The 15,867-nt window shown below is 45.2% G+C and overlaps 4 protein-coding genes across 4 annotated transcripts; 3 read left to right on the forward strand and 1 right to left on the reverse strand.

The window, feature by feature from the left end:
• Nucleotides 1–1,402: 1,402 nt before the first annotated feature.
• BJ212DRAFT_1304686 (uncharacterized protein) lies at nt 1,403–2,095 on the reverse strand (the record flags this gene model as incomplete). The annotated part of the gene is made up of 3 exons (XM_041333662.1): nt 1,403–1,427; nt 1,640–1,997; nt 2,050–2,095. The coding sequence occupies 3 exons, from the start codon at nt 2,093–2,095 to the stop codon at nt 1,403–1,405; spliced, it is 429 nt and encodes a 142-aa protein (XP_041186439.1).
• Nucleotides 2,096–6,260: 4,165 nt separating this feature from the next.
• Nucleotides 6,261–6,669, forward strand: BJ212DRAFT_1285368 (uncharacterized protein; the record flags this gene model as incomplete). Its single annotated transcript, XM_041331886.1, has 2 exons — nt 6,261–6,485; nt 6,541–6,669. Coding segments are annotated over 2 exons (354 nt in total), but the record flags the coding sequence as incomplete, so codon positions are not given.
• A 538-nt stretch (nt 6,670–7,207) lies between these two features.
• Nucleotides 7,208–7,411, forward strand: BJ212DRAFT_1285390 (uncharacterized protein; the record flags this gene model as incomplete). The annotated part of the gene is made up of 1 exon (XM_041331887.1): nt 7,208–7,411. The coding sequence occupies one exon, from the start codon at nt 7,208–7,210 to the stop codon at nt 7,409–7,411; it is 204 nt and encodes a 67-aa protein (XP_041186441.1).
• A 7,552-nt stretch (nt 7,412–14,963) lies between these two features.
• Nucleotides 14,964–15,422, forward strand: BJ212DRAFT_1396697 (uncharacterized protein). Its single transcript, XM_041337222.1, has 2 exons — nt 14,964–15,292; nt 15,341–15,422. Exons 1-2 carry the CDS (start codon nt 15,083–15,085, stop codon nt 15,386–15,388), a joined length of 258 nt encoding a protein of 85 aa, XP_041186442.1. The 5' UTR covers nt 14,964–15,082; the 3' UTR covers nt 15,389–15,422.
• The last annotated feature ends 445 nt before the right edge of the window (nt 15,423–15,867 follow it).

Below are 15,867 nucleotides of genomic sequence, written 5' to 3' on the forward strand. Positions count from 1 at the left end.
AACTCAGATTGCAGAATGAAACTTGCAGATAGAAGAAATATTATGCAGGAAAGCAGTGTAGGACGATGGGGGGCCTGCCAAAGTGGTCAAAGAAACATTGCACATAAAAATCACAAGCCTGTTGCATGACCTGGAAGTACATGGTAGCATCAAACACACTTGCATCCAATGGCGCATTGAGGCGTGGTGGGGAATCCTCCCAGCAGGACAACAACTTGCAGAAATTGTCAACATAGGGGAAAGTGTCAATTATCTGATGACCCCATCACAAAGCCACCCTCTTCAGGGAAAATACTATAAAGGAGATCCTAGTGATTATGTTGTGACTCCTCCCACAATGCACAGGCCATGACTCAATCTAGAGCTAGAAGCTCATAACAGAAATCGAGCTTGTACAACTCCCAGAGGATAAGGCACATCAAGCGCAAAGGAGGGTCACAAAGAGATATTATTGATATTGTCATATTGTGCCATTGCACATTCTCACCAATGGCCCATGTGGTACCCTGGGCATCCTGAATATGTTTGCCAAATATTTGTGTGGCTGCTTGCTTCTGTGTAGCTGCAACAGTAGGACCTGCAGATGATGACAAAGCTATTATGGATGGCTCACCAGAGGGGCTGCTGTTAAGAAATTCTCACCAAAGTTGTGGTGAGGGAAAGTGCTCTGGAAGGTTGTGATTGACACAGCTGATCCACAGTAGTTGTGCAGCAAGCCAGTTTGTAACAAACAATTTCTTCTGCTCCAGTGAACTGGGAGTGATGAGAAGCGCAGGCTCAGGGAACTAATACCCTTGGTCAATGAGACCCTTTTCATGCAATTTTTGTCCTTGTTTGCTTTCTGGAAGGCAGAAGTCCAAAAGCCGATGGCTTTGGGGTTTTCTGGGCAGTGGAGGTCCTCCCATTTGTCACAGTTAGGTTGAGTGTCAGCAATCTTAGAATCTTCTAAAGAAAAAAAGTTGGTAAGGTTCTAGTATCAATTACAATAGATGTACATGCACTCAGCTTCATCAATTGAGACAAAGTAATCTTTCATGCCTTCTTATCTTTTTGTCCCTGAGAGGGGGCTTTACCACTAGCTGGGTTTTGAGGCAGTATCGAAGGCAATGGGGCACCAGGGTTCACAGAGAAAGTGCTAGCATAAGCCCAATGGGTATGAAAGTGATGGTTGAAGCCACCAGGGCCACAATACAGGAGGGGGAATGGTCACATGATGTTGCCTTCACAATAGACATTCTTTATCAGATCATCTGGGAATGTCAGTATGACAGGTTTGATGATGTTCATCTGGGGAGAAATATACACCTCCGTGCAAACAAGCCACACAGGCATGCCAGCATTGAGATATATATTGCAGGTCTTTGAATCAGTAGTAAAGTAACCCATCCATCTTGAGTTCCCTTCAAGTGGACCCCAAGAGGACCAGCCTGAGGTGAGACAAGGTTAGACTATTTCAACATAATCCATGAAAGCTATGATGTCAAGGAATGAGTGTTGTGCTTGAGCAACAAAGATGATGATATCACAGTATGTCAAGGGATGTCAGCAGAGCACATTGATGTCATGCTTGAGGGATGCAAGCATGTTGATGACAATGTCCTTCTTGCCTGCACGATTTGCCTGCCATGGTTGAACTCACTTGTGAGCAATGGTAAGCAAGTTGTTAATACCATCAACAATATGTGAGTGTAGAGTACTGATGGCAAATGCAGTCCCAGGTTGAATGGCAAAGTCAGCTGTAGTGGGAGTGAACCAGGCAAATTGCAGGTCAATTGATGAGGTATCCTTGTGAGGGATGCAGATGGCATATTCAAACTCCTTACAATACATCTGTGGCCATTGAAAAAAATCAGCCACTCCAAAACATCCATCTGCCTGAGCCCTGGGTTCTTCTAGATCGTCATTGTGGAGTTCCAGTACCCAATCTATATTCAGAGTAGTGATAACAAGTGGTGCTTGATAGCCAATGGCTCTGGCATCCAGGGCACCGATAGCCACTGTAAACATCTTGTCAGAAGATGAAAGATGGCATAGAAATGATAGTCTTACCATCTGGACGGCTGTAAGGAGTGAACTTGGTTAACACAGTGGGCATAGTTATGGTTGGTATCTGTAATATTGTATAAGTTTGGTGTTGAAATCAGTTAAAGTGAATGCACATCACAAAGATGAACTATGAACAGGCCTGTGTGATTGCAACGCAGGGAGCATGGTAGAAAAGTAAGCACAGTGTATTCCAAATGAAGTTTGTGAGCCTGCAAAGACATGAGTATTAAAATCAATTAAAGAAAACAGACCTTGAGAAAATGTTTTGGGAAATTGTAAGGCAGGCAGTGAGTGCAGAAACTAGCATAGGAGAAGGCAAAGGTACTCCCAAGAGAGTCTTCAACTCCACTGGTGTAACAACAAGAGAGCAGCTGGGGTGACTCTCTGTTATGAACTAGGATAATCGTAACAACAGCAGCTTGATAAGAGTGACAGCTGAAGTTAAGTCAAGACCTTGCAAAAGCAAGGGTCATAAGACAAGATGAAGAGAGTGTCTTCAGCTTGAATATTGATTCAGACTACTTAGGATTAGAGGTCCTAAGCAAAGGAATGTCCAGGTGAAAACCTAGTAGATTAAAGTAAAGAACTACAGAGTAGGGACATGAGTCATCTAGTGATGGCAGTGGTGATTGTGATGTAATACAAGAATGAGTCAAAGATAAGTCTAGCGGCAGCATCATGCAGTGTGGGAAACACAACAAGAAGAGAACTGGAAAGTAGACTTCTAATGCTGGGCTAAATGTGCTATGTGTCATATCCCACAATCCAGACCCACGTTCCATCATATTCCCACACCTTCCAAGCCTACATCCGGACCCCACTTCATATCCAACTCATTCCCAGATCCCTTTCTGCTGTGTGCTCCACACCTCAGCAGGATCGACTATGCTCTGGATTTACCCCTGAGCTCCAGACCATCGGATCTCCACTGCTAGCCTAATCCATACCCCCCTGTCCCATCCACCCTATGCACACTCCATCCAGCAAGACATCTGGACTTCACCTCATCTCGGATTCCAGACTATATCCACCTTCTCATATCCTAGTCCTGTATCCACCTTGTCTTCTGGATCCTCAGATCTCTGGACCTCCAGATATTAACTCCAGACCTATTCCCACCCTCTGTCCGATACCCTGCGCCTATCCCCATTTAGACATCTCCACCTTTCTGGCTTTCAGTTACCTCTTCTTCCATCTTGCTTATTGATCCTTGTATGAGTCTTCATCTCCAAGTTCATTTAGTTATGTTCTGTCTTACTTACTATTGTGTTTCCACATGCTCGTACATAACCCTGCTCCTTTGCTTACTGATCCCCTCAGATATTCTCCAGTATATAACCCCTGTTGATACTCCTGTAGTTTCCTTAGTTTGAATATCATCTTAGATCCTGTTCTACTTGCCAATCTTCTTCCAGACTCCAGTCCATCTGAGTTTGTCCTTTTCCATAAGGCCTAGGGATGGATTCCCTAGGCCAGAATTCTGGACCTTCGGATTTGTCCCCTATGTCTCTGTCCCAAGTCTAGGGATTACTTCCCTAGACTGGAGTCTTGCCTTTCCGGCACTTACCCTCTCTCTGGACTTTGGTCCACTTCCTGTCTCTCCAACTCTACCTAAGGGTAGTCTACCTCTGTTTGCTTCTACATCGGACAAAGTCCGATGTAGCCCCTATTCCTTCTGGACCTCCAGACATCCTGTCCTTTGGATGTTCCACCCTCCATACCTTCAGATGTTCTGCCCTCTGTACCTTCGGACATTCCATCCTCCTAACCCTTGGACATCCTGTCCTCTGGACCTCCTATCCTTCCATCCCATTTCCTGTAGAGGTATTACCTTGCAGTGGGAACTCTCCTGAGCACTTCCTGCATTCCTCTGGAACTCTCCTGCACTCCTCCAGAAGTCCTTTGGACTTTGTCAGACCATCATCGGACTTCCTCTGAAATGAAGGGCACATACTCAGGTAAGGGGCACAGCATACAAGCTGAGGCCAAGCCCCTCTGAGTCAGTCTCTCTCTCCCTTGAGCAACATGGTTCTTAACACTATGCCTAGCTGCTATTCAACCCTAAAGGGTTTCTGGACTAAGCTCAGTGCTCAGAGAGAGTAGGAAATCATGCTAAAAACTGCTCAGTCTCAGACTGGTACTGGTAGGGGGTGGGAACTATGACGATTACATAAGCACCAAAAGTGCGAACATAACACTAAGTAATATCTGCCTATACAAGCCCACAGAATATGAAATCCCTACAGCAGCTCATGATGTAATACAAGGTAAGAGAAAATGAATAGGGGCATATGTGATTGTAACACTCTCCAGACACAAAGTCTAGGAGATTGCTTTCAGTGATGCAAAGTCAACTGCAAGCAATGTGAACAGCACATAGCCAGTTCAATGGGTCCAGGCACGAATTTTGAGAGGGAGACGGCTTGAAGGGGTGACAAATACAATGGGTGAGGAGCTTGAGAGAGCATGAGAGGAATTTGAGGTGGGGAAACTGATATATATGACTGTGAATGGAAATTTGGATGAGTCTTGGGAATTTCCAGCATGAATTGAGATCTTATCAGAGGATATTATCATATTGATCATATCGATATCCATTTGTTTGGTCTTGTTGTTGCAGTTGTTGCACTACACACAAACTTTGTCCATTTACTCATCATCGATCTCTCACCTTCACCTCTACCTCCTACATCTATCAATCACCTTTTCCCTGCCATGGATTTTACTTGGCTATGTTCTCTGTCTCAACATTTGCGCCTGGACCCATCAAACTGGCTACATGCCATTCACATTGCTTGTAGTTGACTTCACATCACTTAAAGCAATCTCCTAGACTTCATGTCTGGAGAGTCACCCCAGCTGCTCTCTTGTTGTTGCACCAGTGGGGTTGAAGACTCTCTTGGGAGTACCATTTGCCTTCTCTGATAACCAGTCTTACTTGACTTGTTTTAAAATGGGCAAGTCATTTTTCCACTGCATCCGCAAGATCTCACTGTAATCATCAGTTCAACCACACCAGGGTAGTGACCATATTGGTGAGTATTTTATCTCCTACATCTGACCAAGTTTACTGTTCACATGAGTATCATTCAGTCATATATACCACACTTGGCACATGTAAACACTCTAATCCAGTCTCATGGGTAAGTTTTCTAAATTGCCTGATACAATTCCCAATTGACTCCAGCCCAATTATTTGTGCTGGGCTTCCCAATGGATACAATTTTTGAATTTTCATCTACCCTATTTACTGATGTGCCCTTACTTACACAACCTTGCCAAATTTTGCCTGCCATATAACACAGTCTTGCCCATTTACTTACATGTCACAATCTTTTTCCTGCTTTTAATACATATATTGATCATCGCTTTCTATTGTTTTTCTTGTCATCATTCTCTTTGTCCTCATTAGCCAATTTATCAACATCTGTTTTACCCTCTGCAGTCTGACTACATGTTGACTATGCACACTTTCAGTGACTTCGCATCCTACAGCACTTAGACATCAAGACTACACATCTCATGGCTGTGCAGCATCCCAAACAACCCTGTCATGCAGGTCCCTCATTGCATCCCCACTCTGATCACCTGCCACCCCATCATGTGGGTCCCTCATTGCATTTCCACTCTGATCACCTGCCACCTCTTACTCCTACAGACTCACAGCCGACAACTATCATTTGTGAACTGTGGATGGTTTGTTGCAAACACTGAGCTTCTCAGTTGTACCACTCACTTGCACCCCCCCTTCTTGTTCTATCTGACCAGCATCATTTTACCCAACATATTGGATCTTCATCTCAATGCTCACTTGTTCAAGATCAAAGTCACCCACATTCCCCTAGAGGTGCTGATCCTCCAGATATTGATCCTTTCATCACTGATGAACCTCTTTTCAGCAACTTCCTCTATGAGCCCAATGGTCCTATCAACCTTCTATGCCCACATCTGTCTGGCCTCCAGAAGAAGCAAAATAAATGGCAGAGATGGTCTCAAGAAGTTGTCCCTTCCCTCATCAAACCTTACCTTGCCTACTGCCAGTGATTGGATCCTTGCAATCCAACCCTGACCTTGGTCTCCTCACCAGAGACAATTTATATTGCAGTGCATTTTGTTGCCTGCAATAACTGGCAGTCACCTGTGTACTCTTTGACTGTGCGTTCTGTGTTTTGTGGCCCAAGGGTCTTTACTTATATTCACCATAAATATTAGGTTTGCAAGTCATCACCATTTCCTGCTGTGAGTGTTGCCTGGCACCACTCCAACTCATGACACATGGGTTATTTGCATGCACTCCTGTTACCCTGTCTCTTGCAATAGACATCCAGGTTTTGGAGCTAGTAAAAAATCTGTTTGTACAGATGACTCCCAACTCAACTGTGTGGTGCGATGCACTAGAAAAGTTTCTGAATGAGCGAGGTTATAAATTGAATACCAAGGTCAGATTATCACTCACTGTTTTCATTGTCTTGTCATGTTGACTCCAGCCAATAGGACAGTCTTAGACACCAGTTTAGCAATGTGTATCATTGGTATACTGTTCTGACAATAATGTCATTGGACTACCTCACCACATTTATCTCAAATTCTCAGTGTGCTGGTGCAGACAGTGGCTTCTCATGAAACACCTGGCATACCACAAGTTCTCAGTCAGCCAAGTACTTACCTTTCTTCACATTGTCCTCTGTGCTTCAGTGGGAGTGACTGGCAGCAACATCATGATCCCGACACCACATAAGATACTTAAATTTGACTCAATATCTCAGCTCATTATTTTATTAGGGTCAACTGCATCGTTTGTGTTGATGCCTGCTTCACTCAAAAGTGCTCCAACAACCCATGAAATGGTAGCATGCAAGATCCACCTAACCCAACGCCAACTGTCTTCATCCCTGAATGTGATGTCAAGGTGATGGAAGACCATGTCAATGACTGCCATGGGGGTGGAACTGGGACACACAAATGACCAAGGCAACCAGTTGAAGAGGTCCCTGATGGGTATGAGGACAGGATGAGGATTCCAGTGTCTGTCTTGGATGGGTGCAGCAAGTCCTTTGTGGCAGCAGATGAAAAGTGTGAAAAAGCAAGTATGCACTTTTTTGCAGACACTGGACTCATGGCATTACTTTGTTGACATGATTGAGTGCTGTGGCTTATCAACATGACCTCTGCTGGCAAGAAGCAATATTACTCCCTTGCATTGGTGAAGCGGCTCTTTGAGCATCTACCACCTAATATGCTGGTCAGGTTGCTATATAACATAGGATGTCAACTTGAGCGTAGTTGTCAGAAGTGGGGCTTGCTTGATGACTCTATTATATCCACATCAACTGATGGAACCAACTGGTTTGTCTTCAATGCCTAGTAAAAAAACACAGTACTTCAATGCACTTGAGTACCCTTCTGAGAATGTCAAAGAATCCAATAATCAGGGGCAAAGCATCATGATGCCAAACAATCCAGGCAATACTCCTACACTAAATGGTAATATCTCAGGTTCAAAGGCCCTGCTGTCAAAGGAAGATAGTACTATGGAGGACAACCACCTGGGGTTCACAAATCACCACAGCAAAGATCTTTCAGACTGCAGGACTCCATCCATTCAATCACTTCCCATATGTATGGAGGACATAGATGAGGATGCACCTCTCACTGGTAGTATGCACAGTGGGTGCAGCACTTCACTAGGGAGAAGAGCCTCCATGCACACAGCAAGAAGTAATTGCACGACTAGATCAGTGGCTGAGGCAACAGCAGCCTTTCAGAGTGAGTCAGTTCTCACTGGCCCAAATGCAAATCTTCTGCTTCATCAGCCAAGCAGATGTTGGTCTCCAGTTCAGCCCTCATCTGGGCCTGATGCAGTTCCAGTTCCTTCCTGGCAGTTTTGGGCTTGTTAGATTGGTTAGATGAGTTGCCAGACATAGTGAATAAGCTAGTGGAAGAATGTGGGGGGTAAGAATCAAATAGGATGCTTTGGCAACACTATATCTGTGAAATCTGTTCCCTGGATTCCCCAACAACTTCTCCATCATCTCACACTCATTTCTTCCAGACCCTCATTTCCAACCCCTGTGCCTCAAGGGTTCAGCCTAAAGGGGGAGATACTGTCATATGCCATTCCAGACTCTCAACTCTAAATCTGCTTCTCCAGATATCCAGATCCAAGATCCAGATCTCCAATGATCTGATCTATCTTTATCTCCCTTCCAGAATCCAAACCTTATATCAGTGCCCAACCCCATTTAGACTTCCCCTGTCTCTGGACTCTGGTTAACTATGTTTCCCTTCTGATTACTGATCTGTTACATACATTTCATTTCCAGTATTCATTATTAGTGATCCATCCTACTTACTAATAGACTTTGCATATGCTTTGTACATAGCCTTTGTGTTTGCTGACTGATTCCTATATGATACCTACAGTATATAAACCTCCTGTAACTCTTGGAAATACTTCAGTTCAAATATCATCTTAGTTCCTGCTCATTCCTGCACCCTCTGGACTTGAGTTAGTTCTCTCATCATCATCCAAGTCTTAGAATTGTATCCTAGATTACATCTCCAGCTCTACCTTAGGGTAGTCTATCCTCTGTCAGTTTCTAGTCCAGACTTCATCTGGATTAGCCTTACCTCCTTATCCAATCAACATCCAGACATCTACTGGATTTATCTCATGTTTCATACCCGGACATCTGTTGTCCACCCTAGTCAAAACCCAGAAACTCCAGACAACTATTCAGCCCCCAGAAATTAAGGGCACATACTCAGGAAAGGGGCACAGCATATGAGCAGAGGCCAAGCCCTTGTGGTCCAACCCCCCTTGAGCATGTGACCTTAACAGCTGTGGAAGGTATGAGGATCTGCTGATCCAGAACCATCAACACATTTTGTTGAGTGGTTGTCATCCATACTGTATAATCACTGTGGGATAAGCTGTGGTTCATTCAGTTGCTGAACATTTGAGATGTTAAACAACAAATGAGAAATAATGTGCAGTGTGACATACCTCAAATGCACAACATGGACAAGCACCTTGGAAGTGCCAGTCTTTCAGATCCCTCTTAAGTGCAATATTAACCTGCTGTTGAACATGGCACAATATGTTGAGATAGATGTCAAATGCTATAGTGAATTGACTCCAAAATGACAAAGAATATGCCACCTGCAGGGTAAGTAATGCAAGATCATACAAGGCCATTTGATTACTCACATTGTGGAGGTGTTAAGAACCATGTTGCTCAAAGGAGAGAGAGACTGACTCAGAGGGGCTTGGCCTCAGCTTGTATGCTGTGCCCCTTACCCAAGTATGTGCCCTTCATTTCATATAAGGTCCAATGATGGTCCAATGAAGTCCAGAGGACTTCTGGAGGCTGGCTACTCTGGTGGAGTGCTAGAGGACTTCCGGAGGAGCGCAGGAAACATCCACAGGAGTGCAGGAGAGTTCCATAGGGACACAGGAAGTGCTCAGGAAGTGCTCAGGAGAGTTCCCACTGCAAGGTAATACTTCTATGGGAAACAGGACATCCGAAGGTATGGAGGACAGGACATCTGAAGGTATGGGAGGAATAGGGGCTACATTGGACTTCATCTGATGTAGAAACAAACAGGGGAAGACTACCCTAAGGTAGAGTCAGAGGGACAGGGATTGGACCTAAGTCCAGAAAGAGGGGAAGTGCCAGAAAGGCAGAGCTCCAGCCTAGGGAATCAATCCCTAGGCCTGATGGATAGGACAGACTTAGCTGGACAAAAGTCTGAGAGAGGATTGGGTAGATAGAGCAAGGTCTAAGATGATATTCAAACTAAGGAAACTACAGGAGTATCAACAGGGGTTATATACTGGAGAATATCTGAGGGGATCAGTAAGCAAAGGAGCAGGGTTATGTACGAGCATGTGGAAACACATTAGTAAGTACGACGGAACATAACTAAATGAACTTGGAGATGAAGACTCATACAAGGATCAATAAGCAAGACAGAAGAAGAGGTAACTGAGAGCCAGAAAGGCAGAGATGCCTAAATGGGGATAGGTGCAGGATATCAGACAGAGGGTGAGAATAGATCCGGAGTTAATATCTGGAGGTCCAGAGATCTGGGGATCCAGAAGATGAGGTGGATACAGGACCAGAATATGAGGAGGTGGATATAGTCCAGAATCTGAGATGAGGTGAAGTCCAGATGTCTTGCTGGATGGAGTGTGCATAGGGTGGTACAGATCAGGCTAGCAGTGAGGATCCGGAGGTCCAGAGCTCAGGGGTAAATCCGGAGCAGAGTCGATCCTACTGAGGTGTGGAGCACACAGCAGAAGGGGATCTGGCAATGAGTCGGATATGGGGTCTGGACGTAGGCTCAGAAGGCGTGGGAATATTATGGAATGTGGGTCCGGATTGTGGGATATGACAAACACTCAAGGAGGCCCAAACATGACAATGTGGCATTTGCTGGCTCATCAAGTCTTTGCAAAACAAGTAGACTAGGTTCAAGATGACAAGATCTATGTAACAACCAACTGTAAGATCTCATGATGCAAAGACTTAGAAAATGCATCCATTATACCAACACCACAGACCTCAAACTTATAGTCAGCATTGTGATTATCTCTGTCGGACTCATGTGACCCATGCTTCCAAAGTAAGTAGGAATCAGTAAAGGTGGGGAGTTGCTCAGACCATGCAATATGAGCATGAAGGTTGCATTGAGTTTGTGTCCTTTTATCATAGCACTGGTGGTTGACTATACCTCTGAAAATGAGTGAGCAGGCATGAAGTATAATATAGATGTTGTACCTACCTTTCCTGAGTGGTCATCCAGAGGAATTGAGAGAAAAGCGGCATGTCATCTTTGTTATCCTGATGTCCATCATTGGCATCATCATACATGGAGGTTGAATCATTGAAGTTGTACATAGGGTCTTCATAGTCAGGTCCAACTTCTAGTTGAGCCTCTGCAATGAGGGCACGCACTTGTTGGGTATTCTCTTGAATCAGGGTTAGTAAAAATCATAGGAGGAATGGATACATATGTTTGGCTAATTCTGCACAGCGACATTCTGCATCCAAGCGCTCACATTGAATTTGAGAGAGTGAGGCTGTTGTTGTATGGAGAGAGCTGGAAGATTTGAGAACAGACATCTTCACATGTGAGGATGTCAACATTTTCTTGCGCCCCATAGCCTCTTGGTGTGTGGTCCAGATGTGTGGTGTAAGAGTAACAATGAAGCAAGGTAAAGCAGGAAGAGGGAGAGTAATACAAGAGACAAAAAAAGCGCCTTGAAACTATGAGAATTGAGCTAAATATCGAGCTCGTTGTGCGAGACAATGAGCTCGATGGTGTAGTGGACGTGGGAAACAGCGGAGAGGCTACGTGATGCTAACGGCGGCAAGTTCCGAGGGTACATAAATAGATACTACGCTAAATATATCATATATACATTTTATTATAATTAACATATATTCCCCCCACCCAAGGTGACTGCTGAGTGCTGCGAGATTCACTGAATAGTACCGCAGTACAGATTTTCGCCCCTAGTTAGTGACAAACATCTGATTGCATCAGTGTTACTAATAAGTAACGTTTATGGTGACACACAGGTGCTCGGTGTTAACTAGAGAATGGGTTGCCGGAATCAGGATGTTCGTCTTTTGCAGTGTTTCAACATTCGGAACCATGTGGGAGTTCCTACTATAATTGTAGTCTGTTGTTCTTTTGAAGACTCCTGGTCTGATTTCTCCTTGTTAATTACCTTCAAATACTAGGTCAATCAAGACGGGAACGGATATAATGCGTTTGATTGTGCTCATTTCGGCCTCACAAGCGCTGGATGGTTGTATATCTAGCACCGACTCCCTCGTCGTATGTCTACCAAGTTCCCCGCTCCCTTGCACTGATCCTCTGACACTCATACATCCTCTAACAGTACTAGTATGACCCTAGTCTCAGACGACCCTGGTTGGTGGCCGGTAATCAATTCATATCGTGCTACCAGTTATCCCCCAGGTTTGTAGAGAGCGGTCGGAAATTGTTGCTGCCGCTGACGTCTCGATCTAACTTTGCACATGGTTTCGCAGTTGCCGTCGCTGCTATAGTGACGTATGATTGGGGTGAGCATGATAATATTAAAGAACTGCTGACTTCTTACAACTATATACAGCACTTACATTCGGACAGGAGGTACGTTGATGTATTACCAGAACAGCCATCTTGCTAAGAATGATTTTAGGTTGAGTTGATCTGGGTGAGCAGAGCCCGACATCAGAGGAACAAAATTGATTTGCGACAGAGGCAACGTTGGTCACTTATGACCGTTTTGTATCTGAGTGTGTGTAGCTTGCATTATAGGTGTGGTTGATAACTCATGCTGACTCTTGAAAATATCCTAGGTGCGCTATCTTGGAATGTTATTTACGGTGTATGTTTGGAACGTTCAGCATTGTTGTTGTACTGATGAACCATATTTCATAATCAGCGTGAACATACTGAGTATGTCTTCTCGCATCCACAGTCTTTGTCTCTTCTGACCTGTGACATACAGACAATCTTCCGACAATCTTGTTGACAGATACAGTGAGTCTTCTGCACAGAGGCCAGCTATTACCCTCCAATTAACCATGGTGCCTTGTAGGAGTGAGCATGTTTCTTTACTAACTTTCTGGTTCACTAATGTCTGCCACGCTATACTGCCACAGATGTGAGTCTGTTTGGAGTGTATGCTACCCAAGGCTTGTCACTGACTGGACTCGTCAGGTTGGATTGTGTACACCATAGGTGATTGGATAAATGTTGCGGTGACTGCAATGCTGGGGGGTGAGCTTTGCAGTTGCAAGACCTCAATGATATTGAGTTGACTAAAACATCTTGCAAGTCATCATGATCGCTCGGTTACATGCCATGTATCAACGATCTAGAATGATCCTGATACTTCTCATTGTTGTCTTCCTCGCTGCCAACATTTTCAATGGGGTTTCCACCGTGATAACAACGATGCATACTTCAGGGGGTATGCTCAAATGTGGATCAAAAAAATTGCATGGAGCTCATTGATGTATACCAGAGGAACTGATCCTCTTCGGCACCTATCAGTGCATGATTGTCTCTGCAGGAGATACCTCGCTTCTGGGTGCCATTACTTGGATGGTTGGCACTGTGTGGGAAGTTTTCGCACTGAGTCTCGCAGTCTGGGTTGCTGTAAAACACTTCAAGGAACTGCGACAACATTCGGCAGGAGGAATTGTCGGGGACTGTTTCAAGGTGTTGATGAAAACTCACATGTTGTACTTTGCGAGGTGAGCTCATATTGTGAATATGGTTCTCTTTTTCTGCTGAAGGATTGGACGTGCTAGCTTTGTTGCTGTTTCTTGTCTCAGTCTCATAAATGATCTGACTCCGACGATCTTAGTGGTATGCCAGTTTTTCACTGACACCTGTATGCGACCACAGTTCATCATTTCTATAGAACAATTCTTCCCTGGGTTGGTGTCTTCAAATTTTACTGGCCGTGCAGGCGTTCGTATTTGGCCCGCGATTGATCCTTGGTGTTCGAGAATATCACGCTAAGCTCGTGGCCGACTCTGACGCAGCAACGGGCATGACCTCAATCGCTTTCCAGGAGCGCGTGCATATATCGACTGGCAATGGTGTGTAGCACGGGGGATGCTCGATGGAGTTGACGGTTGTCTGGTGCTCTGGAGGGAGCAGGAGAATTTTATTTTCGCTTGATTTCAAGTTTGGTTTGTGGTATTTATTAGTTATATGGTGCATGTAAGCTAATTTGTGTAGTTGGCGTCAACGGCGTGAGTCGTGAATATTCACGATGTCGAATACATTAACCTCTGCATGATGGATCAATGTCACACTTGTATTTGAATGGAGGTAAGATAAGATGCGATGTCTGATGAGCTGCTTGCTGTCTGCATGCGGGACCTTGAGGACCACTCGATGAGATCAACAAGTCACTCCTTGAATTTCGACAACTCGCTTCTTTACTTGCAAGTTTGTCACCGCTACTATTTGAATCTATATAGTTATGCGCATCACTCAGATTGTACGTTCTACTCGCGTACATGTTGCAACATTTGCTATTGCCAAATACTGTGCACGGCGCATGGTTGTGTGCACTACACAATTCGATCACGCATATCGGGTGCGGGCATGAGGACATGATCACGATCTACTGAGCGCTGAGTCATCTAGGACGTCACCGATCACGGTGACGTCGTCCTATGAATGACGTTGTGTTCCAAGCCAAGCCAGTCTGATCCTTTTGACACACCAACCAATGGAACTTGGTTTGTCCTCAACGCCCGGTAAAAAAACACAGTACTTCGACGCACTCGAGTACCCGTCCGAGAACGTCAAAGAATCCAATAATCAGGGGCAAAGCGTCATAATGCCAAACAATCCAGGCAACACTCCTACACCAAACGGTAACATCTCAGGTCCAAAGGCCCCGCTGTCAAAGGAAGATAGTACTATGGAGGACAACCACCCAGGGTTCACGAGCCGTCACAGCGAAGATCTTTCAGACCGCAGGACTCCGTCGATTCAATCGCTTCCCGTATGTACGGAGGACATAGACGAGGATGCACCTCTCGCTGGTAATATGGACGGCGGGCGCAGCACTTCGCTGGGGAGAAGAGCCTCCGTGCGCACAGCAAGAAGTAATCGCACGACCAGATCAGTAGCTGAGGCGACAGCGGCCTTTCAGAGCGGGTCAGTTCTCACTGGCCCGAACGCCGAGCCAGATGTAGACGCAGCCGTGGTCCTCAGGGGCGCCACCGCTGAGAGATCCTTGAGTAAGAAACAGAAAGATAAAATCATAAAGGATGAGCGTGAGCATTCTGTCATGACGAGTTTCCTTCATAACTGAGGCCCTTCGGTAGAGCGAGAGTCGAAGCGTTTTTCCAAGCTTCTGAAGACAGATTCTAAGTTGGAAAAAGCTGCATTGGCACGGGCTCTCAAGTCTCTTGCGGCTCTGCAAGATCTTCACAAGGCTGCCTGCAAACTCGAGGCCAGAGCAGAGGCTACCCACTACAAGTCACTTATGACCGCTCAGAAAGCTGAGAGCACGTTCCTTGAAGCAAGGGCTCGTGCTGAGGAGGAGCATGCGCGATGGGAGGGCAAGAGAGCGGAGGTCAAGGCTCAAGAGGAACGCTTGGAAGCGGAGAGGGAGACTGTAAGGGAGATGGAGGACCGTATGGCAGAATGCGCCCGCGAGGTCGAAAATTTGAGAATCCTGAAGGCTACAGACGAGGTACGAGCGTGCATGGATTCTTTAGTATTGCGATTAACCCTCTTTTAGAGAGAAAGGGAAGTCAAGATGGCGGAGATGTTGAGAAAGAAAACATAACGCAAGGTATTTTTCACGTCTATCATATTCACTGCAATCCTCTTTAGACCTCCGTGACCGAGACATACCATTATACTGGACTATCGCCATCCCAGATATACACGTTTACGCATTAATGGTCATTACCATCACCCGTGCCATGTTAGTGATAACTATTCACGTTAATATCTGCCTATACACGACTATGTACCAATACACGCACAACATTTATTACAACAAAGCCCATGTGTGATGCTCTACAACGCGTAGGGAAATGTCAAAAAAAGTCAGACGGATGTTCCCTTGCGTTTGGTGAAGATAACACAATCGTACGAGTTGATTTCGATAAGTCACCCCCCGAGACATCCCGCACCAAACCTCATGAAGAAAGGAGGCGAGCCCACCGTGGCGATACGCACTTCAAACACCTATGGATACAGACAGAATCAGCATCAATGCCACACGCGTAAATGAAAACATGAAGGAGGATCAGATGGCTG

Source organism: Suillus subaureus, assembly GCF_016647635.1.
Source record: "Suillus subaureus strain MN1 chromosome Unknown BJ212scaffold_71, whole genome shotgun sequence".
Lineage (NCBI taxonomy): Eukaryota > Fungi > Basidiomycota > Agaricomycetes > Boletales > Suillaceae > Suillus > Suillus subaureus.

Bases quoted from the DNA above. Each gene is read 5' to 3' on its own strand.
- BJ212DRAFT_1396697 (XM_041337222.1), top strand. From the start codon at position 15,083: ATGACCGCTCAGAAAGCTGAGAGCACGTTCCTTGAAGCAAGGGCTCGT. The intron at 15,293-15,340 runs GTACGAGCGTGC...ACCCTCTTTTAG, and splicing joins TCCTGAAGGCTACAGACGAG to AGAGAAAGGGAAGTCAAGAT.